The sequence below is a fragment of the Cibotium barometz genome, chromosome 21 (assembly GCF_041138505.1).
Source record: "Cibotium barometz isolate CiBa-2024 chromosome 21, ASM4113850v1, whole genome shotgun sequence".
Taxonomy (NCBI): domain Eukaryota; kingdom Viridiplantae; phylum Streptophyta; class Polypodiopsida; order Cyatheales; family Cibotiaceae; genus Cibotium; species Cibotium barometz.
Window position 1 is genome coordinate 42,923,377 of NC_141066.1, and position 15,841 is coordinate 42,939,217.

Consider the following 15,841-nt stretch of genomic DNA (forward strand, 5'->3'; position numbering starts at 1 on the left):
GGGTGGAAAGCCCTATAAAAGTGAGCAGAAAGATGCCTCAGATACAAAGGGAAACTCGTCTAAGAAGCCGGGGGGTAAACGCAATTATTTTGGGCTGTCAAAACAGCAGAGGCTTGATTATGTACGCGATGGGAAATGTTTTGGTTGTGGCAGTAAGGATCACATATTTACCAAATGCCCGCAGAATCCCAAGAATGCATACTCTAATGCAGAAAAGCCTCATGTGAATGTTGTGCCCAATGTGCAGGGAAACACAGGGCAATCCCGAGATCATAGAACAATATGTAAAGCATGGGGACAGTTGAGGAATCAGCCCGCACTCTTTTTGTTTGATGATGCATCCACAGATAATTTCATTTCGGTACAGATGGCTGCTGCCATAGGCTTGGATGTATCAGATTTTGGGACTCAAATGAATGCAGATGCCGCTTTTAAGGATAAAGGAGTTGATGTAACGCCGATCATTGGCAAACTCCGAATTCATATACAGGGATATCTTGATCATGAGAGTTTCTTAGTTGCTCCTCTCACAGGATGTGATGTTTTGTTAGGGATGCCTTGGCATGCTCGTATGGAGCCCAAGAAGGACTATAAGTCCAAGAAAATCAGCTTTGTTCATAGAGGTAAAGAGCTTGTTATAGAAGCTGGTACTCCAGGTAGTACCATACCTATTGTAAGTCATGTTCAAGTTTCCAAAATAATGAAGAGGTCAGCTTGTTCTTACTTGGTTTTTGTACGAGAACAATCTGAACATGAGAATGTAAATGTAGATCATCTAACCCGAGAGCGCATAGACTTTTTGCGTGGTTATGGTGCGCCCTTTGAGATTGTTTATGGCAAGATTATTTTGCCACCTATCCTTTGCACGAAGGATGAGATATTTGCAGCAGATGAGTATGTAAGGGATTTGGATACGGCCTTTGCACAAGTCCGGACAGCCATACAGAGATTCCAGGATAAGCATAAGAAAGCTGCAGATAAGCATAGAAAGCAATTGGATTTGAAAGATGGAGATTGGGTTTTATTAAAATTCCAAAAGGCTCACCTTCGCAAGCAGACTCGGAAAGATGGTAACTATCCGAAGCTATCTTGCAGGTATTATGGACCATTTCAGATCTTGCAAAAGATCGATGAGGTAGCTTACAGGCTGGTCTTGCCAGATTGTTGGCAGATTCATAATGCTTTCCATGTCAGTCTCTTGAAGAGATATATTGGTCCTGAGCCGATGGAGCCGGTTATGGAAGATCAACCCGAGGTTGATGAGCTAGAAGAGGTATTGCAACCTGAGCAAATTGTTTTTCACACGGAACGGAAAGCTACTAGAGGCAGGCTTGTTCGTAAGTACCTTGTGAAGTTCAGGAACTATCCAACACTTGATGCGAAGTGGATGGACAAGGCATATTTTAAAGATTATCCAGATCTTCTTGCAGCCTATTTGGAAGCTTTTCAGTTGCGATTGGAAGCCGGGGGGGGGATGTCACCACTTCTCTGGCAGACGTATGGAATGATGTCATGATTGAATACATGTGGAAGGGCTCCATGGAAGGATTGGTATCCTGGTGTGAGTTCCTGGAATGACTTATGAACTCATGGAAGGGTGGAAACTCTGGAGTGACTCTAGACTCATGGAAGGGTGGGTTACCTTGGTGAGTACTTTTTGGTCCTGTGTGGACGACGCCTGTGACCACATTGCTTGGTATTTTGCCTGCAAATGTCCACGGGCACCGGGGACACCTGAACAACCCGTGGATACGTGTGTGCACACCTGTTTGGGACTCATATGGTTTCCTTATGTGTTTTGCAAGTGGTAAGTGTGCACACTTAACCCAATTTATTCATTATTTCATGTTACTAAGGTTTATTGGGTGCAGGGTTCACATTCACTTAAAGTGTGGGCGGACACACTTATAATTTTATAAGTGAGTTTACATCAGGCTGGACTATTTTTAATGAACCAAGGCCAATTATGAGAGATGGGCACCCGGGCACCCGGGCACTCCCAAATAGCTCCACGAGTTGCTATTCTAGGTGTGGGAGGGCCAAAGTGGGCAAGCCCTGACTTGTAGAGCACTCATCTGAAAAACGTGGACTGTTAGGAGCTGTTTGGACAGGAAAAACAGCAAGTTTACTCATTTGCATGAGCTACAGGTGGAGTACATGCCAAGAGCAAGAGTCCCAGGGCTGGCTGCTATTTCTCTCTCTCTCTCTCTCTCTCTCTCTCTCTCTCTCCAGGGCTGGCCGACTGCATCTACAGGGCTGCAGGCTGTTAGATTTGTTTCCAGAAGCTGGCGCATGGCTGTTGGGACTGTTTTTGTGCTACTCTGCTGAGAACAGGGCTTGGACGGAGTGAGCAGAGCCTCAAAGGAGCTGGCTGACTGCTGTAAGGGCCGTTATTGGCTGTTTTTACAGGTTTGCAGGAGGTTTCTAACGACGAAACTTGAGCAAACATGTCCCTGGACAAGTATCACGCCTGGGGATGTGATCTGGTGGAACCTGTGGGTGGCCAGTGAGCCAAAACCATGGCTGGTTACTGTTTTGCAGGTTTGGGACAGCACTTTGTTAGAGGGTTGGTGACCGCTCTATCAAAGTATAGGAGTGGTTGGTGATCACTCTACCCTGGTTGGTAACCGAGGGTATTTCTACAGGAGCAGTTGGTGTTCGCTCAACCTTGGTTGGTGACCGAGGGTGTTACAACAGGAGTGGTTGGTGACCACTCAACCTTGGTTGGTGACCGAGGAGTTGCAGGTTGTCACATGCATCCCGCACTTGGATGCCACGTAGACATTTCTGTACAGAAGGTGCAGGACCTGGGATGGTGAACTGGTCCCATGTGAGCCCAGTCCGGGACGAGTCAGCCAGGGATCCATCTCAGTCGTCCGAGGTCAAGTGTGCATTGTCCTGCACATGAGTCCAAGGCCAGGTGTGCACTGTCCTGCACATGAAACAGTGCCAGTCCGCGCTGTGAGTCTCCCTCTAGAATGATGTCAGTGGTTCTGTGTATCTGGTTTGGTACCGGATGCCAGATCACTGAGTAGATTAGGTTTAGGACAAGGGGCCAGCCCATAGGGCTACCCCGGATCTGAGTGTGGGCACGGGAATGGTGTAGAACCACCCCCATGAGGGCCAGGAAGGCCCAGGCTGAACCCACCAGCCATGGAGGGGCTGTAGGACAGCCCTAGGGCACAGATCAGGCAATCTCCAGGAGATTACAGCCTTTATATGGCTGTAGGGCATGTATGGGGCAGCCCATACAGGCTGCCCAGCCCTGGGATTGTGGACAAAAGATGTGTCCAGCCCTTCAGAAGCAGGCGCCTGATGTCCAGCCAGCCAGGAAGAGATGCACAGACATTATGGGATTTTTCCAGCATTTTTGGGGATTTAATTCAGCATTTATTGCTGAATTTACTCAGTCGTGGGAATATGATGCTGGCTGCCTGTTTATCAGCTGGCCGACTGCTCATGATGGGAAGTATAAATAGAGGAAGCCACAATCCCATAATTCATCTCAGTTTTCACCAAGTGCTCAAGCCAATCAAGGGCCAGTCAAGCCAAGGAGATTGCCAAGCAAAGCGGTGGACTTTTGAAGGTCAAGGGCAAGATTTTCCAGCCAAGAAAAGGTCAATTTTCTGTATTTGTTTTCAGATTTACATCATTCTAATAAAGCAAATACACCATCCGTGGTGGGGGCCCTACAGAGGGTAATTGGGACCCAATACTGTGTCCTCTCCATCTTCCCCTTCTCTCTCTATTTTTCTGCACATCTCCTTTCAGTTTGTACGTTAATTCCGTCGCGAAAAGAGTGCTCATTTCTGAGTTTTGAAGTACCGATCCTTCTCCAAGCTTCCGCATATTACACGGGTAATGTGTTTACCTATGTTTTCACGGTTGGATAAATCTGGTGTCGGCTGGATGAGTGTGTACATCTCCGGGCACCCGCATCTTGTACATATAAATCCTTCTGTTGGTAATAAAGATACCTCGGGGGAGGGGGGGGGGAGGGGGGGGGGGGGCGGGGGCCAACTTCAGCCCCTAGTGCTGTGTCATGTGCAAGTTGGTTTATGTTTGCAGGATGTATATGCTCATGTAATGTTTCACAATGACGGTAATCATGTATATGCCAGGAATGGTTGATGTATGTATGCTGTTTTGGTAGTGAATTGGTTCTGTATACACGTGCCCGTTTGTGACAGTGTACTTCTTGGGTTTCAAAGTAAGCGACTGAAAGCTTATGCCCGATGAGAACAAGGTAAAGGCCATAGTGTAATGGCCAACCCCACTTACAGTTCATGACATGCGGACCTTTTATGGGCTAGCACATGATACCACTATCACAAGTCATTTTTCGTTTTGAGCTTTTCTCGTTTCCCTACACACAAACAACCGTCTCCCAACCACAATCGAACCGACGATTAGTCCGTCTCGCAAAGGCACAAGGAATCAACACCGTTTACTTAAGCAATCCAAATATGAGAGTCTGACATTTATGATATTGTGGCACACACGTATGCACACGCACGCGATGTCTTTATTCACTCACACCACTCCTTTTAGCATAAGAGATAAAGCATCACACACTCAACACGTGTCTACTAGATGTGTGTTGCGGGGTTGTGTTCCTTTCACTTAGCATACACAAGATAACTCAATACAAAGAGTATTCACACAGTGGCTGCAAACACATAAGCATAAGACTCATACACATAGGATGTAGCATACAGTAAAAATCCCTATGCCACCAAGTTATTACAATGCATCAAGTATTCAAAAGCTTACTCTGAATGTCTGAATCTTCAAAGGTTTGTGTGTGTCAAGCCGGTCCACGGGGAACCGGCAACCCATTTGCTTTCGGGACTCCAAGACGGCATCTTCTTCTCCACGAGAGAGTGCACGACTATGGCTCCACCGTCCGGACCGCAAGCGGCGGGCCGGTGACGTTACCTTGGTCTCTCTGTTTTCTGCAGACTGTGTGTGAGGCCCAGCGCTCACGTCTTCTCTTGCCGACTTGAGTCCACGTTCCACCAACGATCCACCTTCAAGCCACGATGTGACTCACACCAAAATGGGGACCAAAACGGCCAAGCGCACATGTGAGCCCGGCTCACTGTGGTCGGCTCCCTTCTTCACCAAGGCACGCCCCCTTCAGGAGCACCTAGTCCCCTTAAAGAGGCGGATTCAGGATTGGAGTAGGCACACCCCCAGAGCACCCGTGCCCCTGGATAGAAATCCCAACATAAACCCCGCTCTCGGCACAATAGGGGTTTTGCGCTCGAATCTGCTATGCTCACGCGAGTGCGCACTCCCTTGCACCCGCGTCGGGTGTAACTCCGTGAGCACCCGGCTATGAGGCGTACGCACCCCCGACTGTGCGCGCGCTTCCATTGGCTGCTGTAGGTTCTCTTGCCCGTTTCACCTCCAACCGTATTGTGTGCTACAATGAGGCATGAGGCGCACCATGAAGGTTGGCGCCTCACCAACCATGCCCCTTGGTATCATGCAGCCCATGTCTCTTCAAGGTCCACACTTGACGGCCAAGCCCTCCAGCCGCCTAGTCCTTGAGACTAAGGTCTTTTACGTTTTTATTACATGGGCTCACACCTTTGAGTTGAAGGTCTCCCTAGATCTCCAAGCCAACACGACGGCATCAACCGTCGAGCCGTCCATCGCGCATCTAGGTGTACGTGGGACTCGGGATGTCGTGGTCACGACCTTGCTAGATGATCGTCCCCATCACCCCCCCCCCCCGCGGGGCGAGGGTCAGATTCAAGATCTCCTGCAGGCTGCCTTGTTAGGCAGGCAAGGGCGGGTTTCCGACATCCAGCTCCTTGTCCACGGCTACATCCACATGGATTTTGACTTGACCGCCATGGCGGATAGAGTGCTCAGTCGGAGTCCCATCGCGTTGTGGAGCGCACATGCATACTTCGCTCAATGGCTGCATGGCTTCGAGCCCACAAACGACCCGTTGGCAGCTCTCACAGACCATGGGAGTCTATCTCCATGGACTTCATTACGTGCTTACCTCCATCCGGAGGCAATTCTGGAATTTTTGTTGTGATAGATAGATTAACCAAGTATGTGCATTTCAATGCCATCACGTCCCCATGTGAGGCGGAGGATACCGCGAGATACTTTTTCAAACATGGCGGATAGAGTGCTCAGTCGGAGTCCCATCGCATTGTGGAGCGCACATGCGTACTTCGCTCAATGGCTTGCATGGCTTCGAGCCCACAACCGACCCGTTGGCAGCTCTGACAGACCATGGGAGTCTATGCCATGGACTCCATTACGTGCTTACCTCCATCCGGAGGCAATTCTGGAATTTTTGTTGTGGTAGATAGATTAACCAAGTATGCGCATTTCAATGCCATCACGTCCCCATGGGAGGCGAAGGATACCGCGAGATACTTTTTCAAACATGTCTTTAAGTGCCATGGTTTGCCTAGGGAAATCATAAGTGACAGGGATCCACGTTTTACACGCAATTTTTGGTCGACTTCGTTTGCTCTCGCAGGTACTAACTTTGGTTCAGTTGATCTTATCATCCGGAAACGGATGGACAGACCGAGCGTGTAAATCAAATCTTGGAAGACTATCTAAGGCAGTTGGACCAAAAGGATTGGTCTAAGTACTTGGATATTGCCGCGTATTCGTACAATGCTCAACGGCATAGCTCCATGGGCTTCTCGCCTTTTGAGTTGAGTTGTGGGTATCAACCTTTCTATCCAGGGAAACTTGCCTCACACTCGGTGACCGTAGTGGTGCCAGCGGGAGGTGCTTTCTTGGAAGCATGGAAGGAGAGACTTGAAGCGGCAAGGAAGAATATTGAGAAGGCCCAAAGTACGTATAAGAAGTATGCCAATTGGAAACAACGACATGATATCTACTCGAAAGGGGAAATGGTTTACTTGAAAATGGATCCAGGAAAATTTAACCTTCCCTTCAAGATAACGGACTACTTAGCACGGAGGTATGACGGCCCATTTAAGATAGTTGAGAAGCTGAGTGATCTCGCCTATAGATGGACCTTCCTCCAAATATTCAGGTTCATCCAGTCTTCCATATCGCAATGCTTCGCTCCGCACCAAAAGATGAGGATCCACAAAGGGTAGTGGTTGATAGGGAGCTAGCCCTAGTGGTAGATAAGGGGAGTGAGTTTGAGTTAGGAAATTTTGAAACATAAGGATTGGTGGAACCAACGAGTCCCGAATCGGGTCTATTTGTGTGAATGGAAAGGAAGGGACTCACCTGAAAATACATGGCAGAAAGCAATCACATTGTGGAGGTATGAAGAGATTGTAAATGCCTACAACTCCCTTCACCCCTCAGTTCAACCAAAGAAGGAAAGGAGGTCTGGAATCGAGGGGGGGGAGTGTGATGAGGACGCTCATCTAGCAAGGTCGTGACGACGACATCCCGAGTCCCACCTACACCTAGACGCGCGATGGATGGCTCGTCTCGTGACAGCTCGACGGATTGATGCTGTTGTGTTGGCTTGGAGGTCTAGGGAGACCTTCAACTCAAAGGTGTGAGCCTATGTAATAAAAATGTAAAAGACCTTAGTCTCAAGGACTAGGCGGCTGGAGGTCTTGGCCGTCAAGTGTGGAACTTGAAGAGACATGGGACCAAGGGGCATGGTTGGTGAGGCACCAACCTACATGGGGCGCCTCATGCCTCATTGTAGCACACAACACAGTTGGAGGTGAAACGGGCAAGAGAACCTGCAACAGCCAACGGAAGCGCGCACACAGTCGGGTGCTCACGGAGTTACAGCCAGCGGGGATGCAATGGAGTACACGCGTGAGCACAAGTTACAACAGATTTGGGCGCAAAACCCCTCTTGCGCCGAGAGCAGGATTTGCCCTGGAATTTCTATCTAGGGGCGCGGGTGCTCTGGGGTTGTGCCTGCCCGAATCCTGAATCCACCTAAGGGGACTAGGTGCTCCTCAAGGGGGTGCACCTTGGTGAAGAAGGAAGCCAACCACAATGAGCTGTGTACTTGGCCGTTTTGGTCCCCATTTCGGTGTCGTGGCTTGAAGGTGGATTGTTGGTGGAACGTGGACTCAAGTCGGCAAGAGAAGACGTGAGGGCTGGGCCTCACACAGTCGGCAGAAAACAGAGAGACCAAGGTAACATCACTGGCCCGCCGCTTGCGGTCCGGACGGTGGAGCCATAGTGGTACACTCTCTTGTGGAGAAGAAGACGCCGTCTTGGAGTCCCGAAAGCAAATGGGTTGCCGGTCCCCCATGGACTGGCTTGACAAACACAAACCTTTGAAGACAAAGACATTCAGAGTAAGCTTTTGAATACTTGACGCATTGTAATAACTTGGTGGCATAGGGGTTTTTACTGTATGCTACATCCTATGTGTATGAGTCTTATGCTTATGTGTTTGCAGCCACTGTGTGAATACTCTTTGTATTGAGTTAAGTAAACGGTGTTGATTCCTTGTGCCTTTGCGAGACGGACTAATCGTCGGTTCGATTGTGGTTGGGAGACGGTTGTTTGTAAGTAGCAAAACGAGAAAAGCTGCAAAACAAAAAACGACTTGTGACAGGGGGAAAGGGGCGGGGGGGGGCTTGCAAACCAGGGATGTCGTGTGATTCCACGGGAAAAAACAGAGTTGTGGTTGTGTGTCCACTCTCTTAAATCAAGAGCGAAAGATAACAATTTTAGAGTTATCCAAAGAGTCATGCCCTTTCGTTAGACAACCTAAATCCATAAAGCCTAAAAACATAAATATTCAGTCCAATCCTTTCTTCAAAACCTATCGCCACATGAGGGTGCATATATGTGGACACCAAGAAAACACAGGCAATTAACACATTTACCTAAAGATTTTGGGCACCCTCACATGCCCAGCAGCTCCAAAGCTGAGATGATATTTCTGGAAATGATCAGAACAATCATTATTTAGAACAGTAAAGAGTCTATGGTAATGTCTAAAGTAGCATAGCAGAGAACAATCTTACTTACTCAAATCTTGTTGATTATACCTGGAGTCTTTTCCATCTGCAAGCAGCATATGCTCGAAGCCATGTCATTGAAACATCATAAAACAGCTCAGCCTTGCTTGGGCTTTTCATTCTCAGATCACATCCATTCATTCTGCCTGTAAGCAAGCAACTTGAAAGCTTCATTTTTACAGGAGGCCGACACGTCAAGTCTGCTGAGACAAGCATGCAGAAGGGAGCCTCTTACTATTGCCCAGCTATCTATGCCTTGTATATCAACTTCTGAATGTGAAAGCCTTTCTATTCACATAATGCATCTGTTCAAGCTTTGTTTAGCTTCAGCAGATTGTGGTAGATATCCTTTCTCCTTCAGTCATCTCCTCATGTTCTGTAGCTGCAAACAAATTCTTTCACTTTCAATATCGGATTTGTCGCCCACAGTAAACTCTTGTACCTTGTTGTCCACCTCAATCCAGGCCCTGCCGGGCTTCTTGCTTGAATCTGCAGATGTCTTGTATGTCATCGACATCATCCCACATCTGAGCATCAGCATAGATGTTAGACATGAGCACATAACCAGCAGCACTGTTGGGTCTCAATGTAACAGCTTGATCAAAGCATTGTCTACCTAAGTTGGAGTTGCCATAAGTTCTACAAGAGGTGAGCAAGGACCTCCAACTGACAATATTCGCCACACCAGGCATTGTTCCAACTAGCTTTTCCGCCTCACTAAGGCATCCTAAACGGCCAAGTAGATCAGTCATGCTATTTAAATGTTCAATGCCTGGTGTTATTCCATTATCTCTCATGGATGTGAAATAATGATGGGCTTCCTCTAGTGCACCAACATGGCTGCAGGCAGCCAAAATGCTAGCATATGTGTGGGCATCTGGCTTTAACCCTTGCTTTTGCAGGTTCTTGAAACACTGCACAGCCTGCCTGCAGTTGCCATCCTGAGTATATCCTGCAATCAATGCATTCCAAATCGCCACATCTTGATGTGGCATCCCATCGAGAATCTTATGTGCATCCTTCAGATATCCACATTTGGCATACATGTCAACGAGAGTGGTTCCAACGACCAGATCCAACTCATGTTCACTTCTCAGCATAAGCTCGTGTATCTGCTTGCCTTGTTCAATGGCTCCAACACTGCCACATGTTTTCAACAAAATTGAGAACGTGAATATATCCGGTTTCACTCTATCTTGTTGCATCTTCTTGAAAATCTCAATGGCAGAAAGGTCATGACCATGATGTGCACATTCTGCAATCACTGTGTTCCATGTCACCACATTTCTATTCGGTGATCTGTCAAGAGCTTTCATAGCCTCTTCAATGCTCCCACATCTAAGATACATGTCCACAAGAGCATTCCCAAGAGCTGTGTTTAATTCCAATCCGTTTTCTACTATTTGCCCATGTATCAACCTGGCCTGTTGTATGGCATTCATTCTGCCACATGCCTTCAAGACGCCCAACAAAGTGACTTCGTCTGATTTTATACCTTCTCCCTGCATTTCTTTGAAAAGTTTGAGAGCAATGACGCCATGGCCATGCTGTGAATACCCTGATATAATAACTCCCCATGAAACTACATCCCGACGTGGCAATGTCAAAAATACATTGTGAGCCTCCTTAAGGCTCCCGCACTTGGCATACATATCAATTAGGGCACTCCCAATGACTACATCTGGTTCAAGTCCGCTTCCGATAATCTGGATATGGATCAGTCTGCCAACGTCTATAGCTCCTCTGCTGCCACATGCTTTCACGAGACACAAAAATAAGACCTTGTTTGGCTCGATGCCTTCCCGTAACATGTCCTTGAAAAGTTCCATAGCAACAACGCTGTGCCCATGTTGGGTGTATCCAGCAATCATTGCACCATATGACACCACAGTTTTAGCCAAGAGTTTGTTGAACACATTGAGTGCCTCCTCTAGGCTCCCACACTTGGCATACATATCTACGAGGGCATTGCCGATGACAGCATCAGGTGCGAATCCATTCCTTACGATCTCCTCATGCATCGCCCGACCGATCACAACAGCTCCGATACAGCCACATGCCTGCAAGGTGCATAGGAGTGTGACTTTGTCTGGCTGTATGCCCTCCTCTTGCATGGCTTCAAACAGCTCAAGAGCAGGGAAACCACACTGATGCTGCACATATCCTGCCATCATGGCACCCCATGACACTATATTCTTAATTGGCATAGAGTCGAATACCAACCGTGCCTCCACAAGGTGCCCACATTTCACATACATGTCAACCAGAGAGCTTCCGAGGACTATATTAGACTCTAAGCCATTTACAATGATGTGATCATGTATGGATCTACCTTGCTCTATGGATGCTATACCACCACATGCTTTCAATATTGATGAAAACACGAACTCACCAGGTTCAACACCCTCCTGTTGCATGTTGTTGTACAACTGTAGAGTCTTCTCATGTTCACCCATGGTGGCATGTGCTGAAATTATGGCCTGCCATGTATAGACACTTGGCTTTGAGACCATGCAAAAGACAAGGTTTGACTCTAACAAGCTACCACAGACCGCAAATAGCCGGATAAGGTGGTCCCCCAGGACTACCAACCTGTCAAGGTCACCTCTAACAATGAGAGAGTGTACGTGTCTGCCACCTGCCAGGTCTTTCTCTTTGATGCAAACCTGCAGAAGAGAGTAAATGGCATCTCTTGACAGTGGCAACCCTCCCTGCACCATTGTCTCAGGTGGGCTCTCCAGTCTACACATTCTGTTCAAAATCTTATTACATTAGGTAACCTTCCCTGCTTACAAGAAGGGAGGGACTGAACCTTTACTGATATGGTTTTTACCCAGCACAATAAAAAGGGGCTTTTAACCTACCAAAAAAAATTCCCAAAAAAAAAACCATCATCAGAAGGGGATCCTCACCTTCACTGTCATGGTAAACAGAAAAAAAATAGCCATCCAGAATGGCAAAGGAAAAACACCCATTTCATCAGGGGGGTTGGGCTTGCAGTGTAATGGTGGAAAAAATTAAGCTTTCCACAAGATGTAAAATCGCTTTTTTTTTACACTAATCAGCATAATTATCCTTCTGTGTAATCCGAAATCGACCTGCGATAAACGTTACCCATGATAAGAAGAGGTCATCGATATCAACCGGAGGAGCTACCCCACCATAGCCCATAAAATATTATGTCACATTTGTTTGGCTTTTCACGTGGTTATACCATAAACATCAACCCTTGAGCACATTAAGCCTGAGACAGATTTAATTACGGCGATAAATTATAAAGAATTGATGAGTTAACGTGCTTAGAATTTATTTATTTATTTTTAAGGGGCTTACACACTTCCCCGCAGATGCATCTACTTCAAAGATCTGGCGAGGGTATGAGCAAGGCCATGATGCCCCAAATATCGTTTGTTTTAGCCCCATATATGATCCTTAAACCACCCCCTTTCTAAGTCCCATTTATCATTTGTTTTTGCCCCTTTATATAATATATCCTTGAGCCACCCCCTCCCTCTCAGTCATGGTCGGGGGTCGTGATAGGAGAGATCTGAGCCGTCCATTCAGCAAGCATTTATTTCTAGAATACAGCAGAATCAACAAGATGCTACCACATCAACATCTAGAATAATCAATGCATTCAACAACTCAGCGACTAGAATGCTCACACTATCATCAGCACTCCAAAGACCTCCCACTCCCCCTTGCCTATGACGGCCTGGAATGGCCATGGGTCAGCCATTCCCAAGGGAAAATGGATCGCCCAACTGGCACTGGCTCCCCATTTTCCTCCCGAGAATAGCCATTCCCTACAGCTTCTCTCTCCCTCCCTTTACTCCTCAAATGAGTCGTTTATGGCCTTTATAGAGAATTGTGAGACCTTAAATAAAAAGGGTATGGGTGTGCATGGAAATAGAAAGCATATGGGGGGGGGTCATCATTTCATTGCCTTAAGAGAAGACATGGAGGAAAGATCCATGTGTCGATTTTCCACAAAATGAAAAAAATATCACACGAGTGGCCTACCTTCCCTCAAAACAAATCTTACAAAACATGTTGTCTCTCGACCATACGAATGTTACTTGTTTGTGTCATGAAAAAATAACGAAAAATCGTAATGTGGGTAAGAGTTGATGCACTTTCTCTCAAACAAATTTTGAAGTCCAAGAACATGTCCTTTCCTTCTTGTCATGCCTTTGCCTCATGTTTCCAAGTCATTTGTTTGTCATAGAAAAAAGCCCAAGCTCTAGGGATATTCCCCTTTTGAACAGCACAAGTGTGTGGCATTTGTAAGTCATGTATCATACCATTTATCTTTGTCACTATCATAGTAAAAAGAGAGAAAATAGCTTTGAAGCTAAGATATATATATATATTTAATACAAAAAACCTTAACCTTGGACTAGCATGGTTAATACTTCAAAAACCACCATAACTACAAAAGAAATTAAAAGATAAATACCTTTGACATTAAGCTAAGTAGAGATAACCCTTCAGTAACCTTAATAAGGTTTACATGAGACACTTGTGTAGCATAATTGCATAGTAAGGCAAAGTAAATACATTGACTATTAGCACATCAAAGAAAATGGCTCGTTGTGAGAGCAAGCTTTGAAAATATTTTGCAAAGACAAATGTTAAATTCTCCAATCCATGAGAAAAAAAGCTCAATTGGAGGGAGGTCTTTGCAATTCTTAACTCTTTTCATTTTATACATTATGGATGGCTTTTGTAGAATACAAATGTGGTGGAGCGCACAAGATGTCAAAGACATCACTTATGGGATAATTTGCTATATTGTAGATGACCTTTGGTAAGTGTGGGCAAGCATTAGATCTATAGTTCATGGATGATTTCATTCTATGAACATTGACCAAAAACCCAAGTTATTGGTATACATTCTTCTAAGCAAAACCCCAAGTTATTGGCATGCACTTCTAAGCAACCCCCGCAACGTGCGCTTTGTGTGTGTGTGTGTGTGTGTGTGTGTGTAGGGAGAGGGGGGGAGAGACTAATTGTATACTCAAAGTGGAGATTTGAGTAGTGTTAAAATATATAATCAAACATAATGAGGTAGCTTCAAGGACAGCAATAAGATTGTAAAAGGTACAAAATTATTATGAAGGGAAGAGACATTTGGTTAACTAAGCAAAAGGAGAAGTCCCTAGCTCAAAATCGGAGGGGTCAACACCACTGGCAAACCACAATGGAAAAGTGAACCAATGAAATAGAGCCAAACTTGATGGGTACCAAAGGAGGCTATGCTGTTACCACAACGATACTACAAGGGAGCCACAAGAACTTAGATACCCATGTGGGTGAAAGATCGCCTATCAGGAGCAAAATGAAGAAATCAAGCCCAAACACAAAGAGAAAGTGTATACTAAGATGATTGTATATAATATTGAGAGAGAGAGAGAGAGAGAGAGAGAGAGCAAGTTTTTGGGGGGAAAAAAAAACTAAACCTTAGTTTCATTGGTTGATATTTATGGGTAGATGTTTGGACTTAACTTGCTATACTCATGATCATCCTATTCACAAACGTAAACATGCACATAATTTTAAAAGTTAAAGAAGCAAGAACAAGATACAACATGCGACACTAAATAAGCTCGTGCCAATGGGCCATTGTGATGCGTTGTCCTAAAAATCCTCGTTCATGAGTTGGCTTTGGAGTGCAAACGTAACTAAACTTTACGACATTGAAGTGTTGTGTACAATGTAAAATTATCCTCCTCGTTTTTGCTCTGCCAATTATTGTCATCAAGCATACGCCAATTATTGTCATCAAGCATACACAAACAACAAGTACACAGCTAGTTAGTGGAGTTCATATGAAACACTCCATGGACCTTGCCTTTCGCTCGCACCTCCAAATGCTTGTTTTCTGTCAATGTATCTAATGGTTGCACACTCAAAAAGATAATAAAGCTGGTATTATAAATGGCCTTTTCTTCTAGATTTTCTGAGTAGAGTTTGGAGCATCAGTTCCCCTGAGAAAAGAGTTCTAAGAGCAATGTCCAATAGCTTTGTGAGAAGCCTTTAGATAACAACTCTTAGTGAGAGTAGCTTTGTACGCATTCATTTCAGAGCAACCAGCAAACTTTCTTTCTTTTTAAATTCTTTCACTGAGTCTGATTGCAAACTAGCTAGAGGGTAACACAAGAGAACCCTGCAAGCCACCGCACAATCCATTGGATTAAATGTGGAATGCCATTTTTGACCTGCAAGAGACGGTTCTAATGCAAGACAATTGCCACAAGGCCCATTGTTTACTAGAACTGCTTCAAAGCATGAATACCTTGTTTGGAATGGCTTGGGCTGTTTGTAACACTAGTGGCCTCTGGTCTCAAAAACTTCCAGGCCTTTTACCAACTATTAGGATACGTCTTTGTCCCCCGAATTAAGAACTTTTCATCATCTTCCGTTATGGCAAAGCATCCACATTGCCTGCATCCTATGGCACGAATCTCAACTGAGGCCACTTCCTGCACCACTTCATACAAACAAGGTGTACGGTCTAATACCTTTGTTTAAGGACAACCAGGAGAGCAACAGCCTTTTGAATGGGGGTTCACAAATGCAACATGTGTGAACAAGAATCTGTACTTAAATGGCAAATTCAAACCACAACAGCCTTGTTGACAGGTAATGCAAAGAACTTCGTCAACAAGTTTTTCCTGTAAAAAACTGTACAAAATTGGGCATGTTGACTCATGATCTCCCATTCATATATTTTAAGCGTAGTTACAAATCTCCCCTCCCAGGCAGGTGAGACCTCCCTCTTCACATGTCTGTAAAGCCTCAAACACCTCCACAAAAAATTGGGGATGTTGACTTATGATCTCCCATTCATATACTCTAAGGGTCTTCACAAATCT

At 45.7% G+C, this 15,841-nt stretch overlaps 1 protein-coding gene across 17 annotated transcripts in view; it reads right to left on the reverse strand.

Annotated features, from left to right (window-relative positions):
- LOC147627198 (putative pentatricopeptide repeat-containing protein At1g69350, mitochondrial) overlaps positions 1–12,771 on the reverse strand; it is a 38,028-nt gene extending 25,257 nt beyond the window's left edge. The window contains exons 1-6 of one of the 17 annotated variants that reach the window (XM_086815844.1): positions 12,297–12,427; positions 11,876–12,061; positions 11,556–11,714; positions 11,356–11,443; positions 8,994–11,127; positions 8,608–8,884 (exon numbers count right to left, since the gene is read on the reverse strand). In XM_086815844.1, coding sequence (XP_086671970.1) covers positions 9,419–11,127; positions 11,356–11,419 — 1,773 coding nt within the window. In that variant the 5' untranslated portion in view covers positions 11,420–11,443; positions 11,556–11,714; positions 11,876–12,061; positions 12,297–12,427 and the 3' untranslated portion in view covers positions 8,608–8,884; positions 8,994–9,418. Of the gene's footprint in view, positions 1–8,607; positions 8,885–8,969; positions 12,253–12,296; positions 12,428–12,628 lie in introns of those variants that run through there. The other 16 variants (XM_086815842.1, XM_086815832.1, XM_086815843.1 and 13 more) reach the window with 16 other exon arrangements.
- Between the last annotated feature and the right edge of the window lie 3,070 nt (positions 12,772–15,841).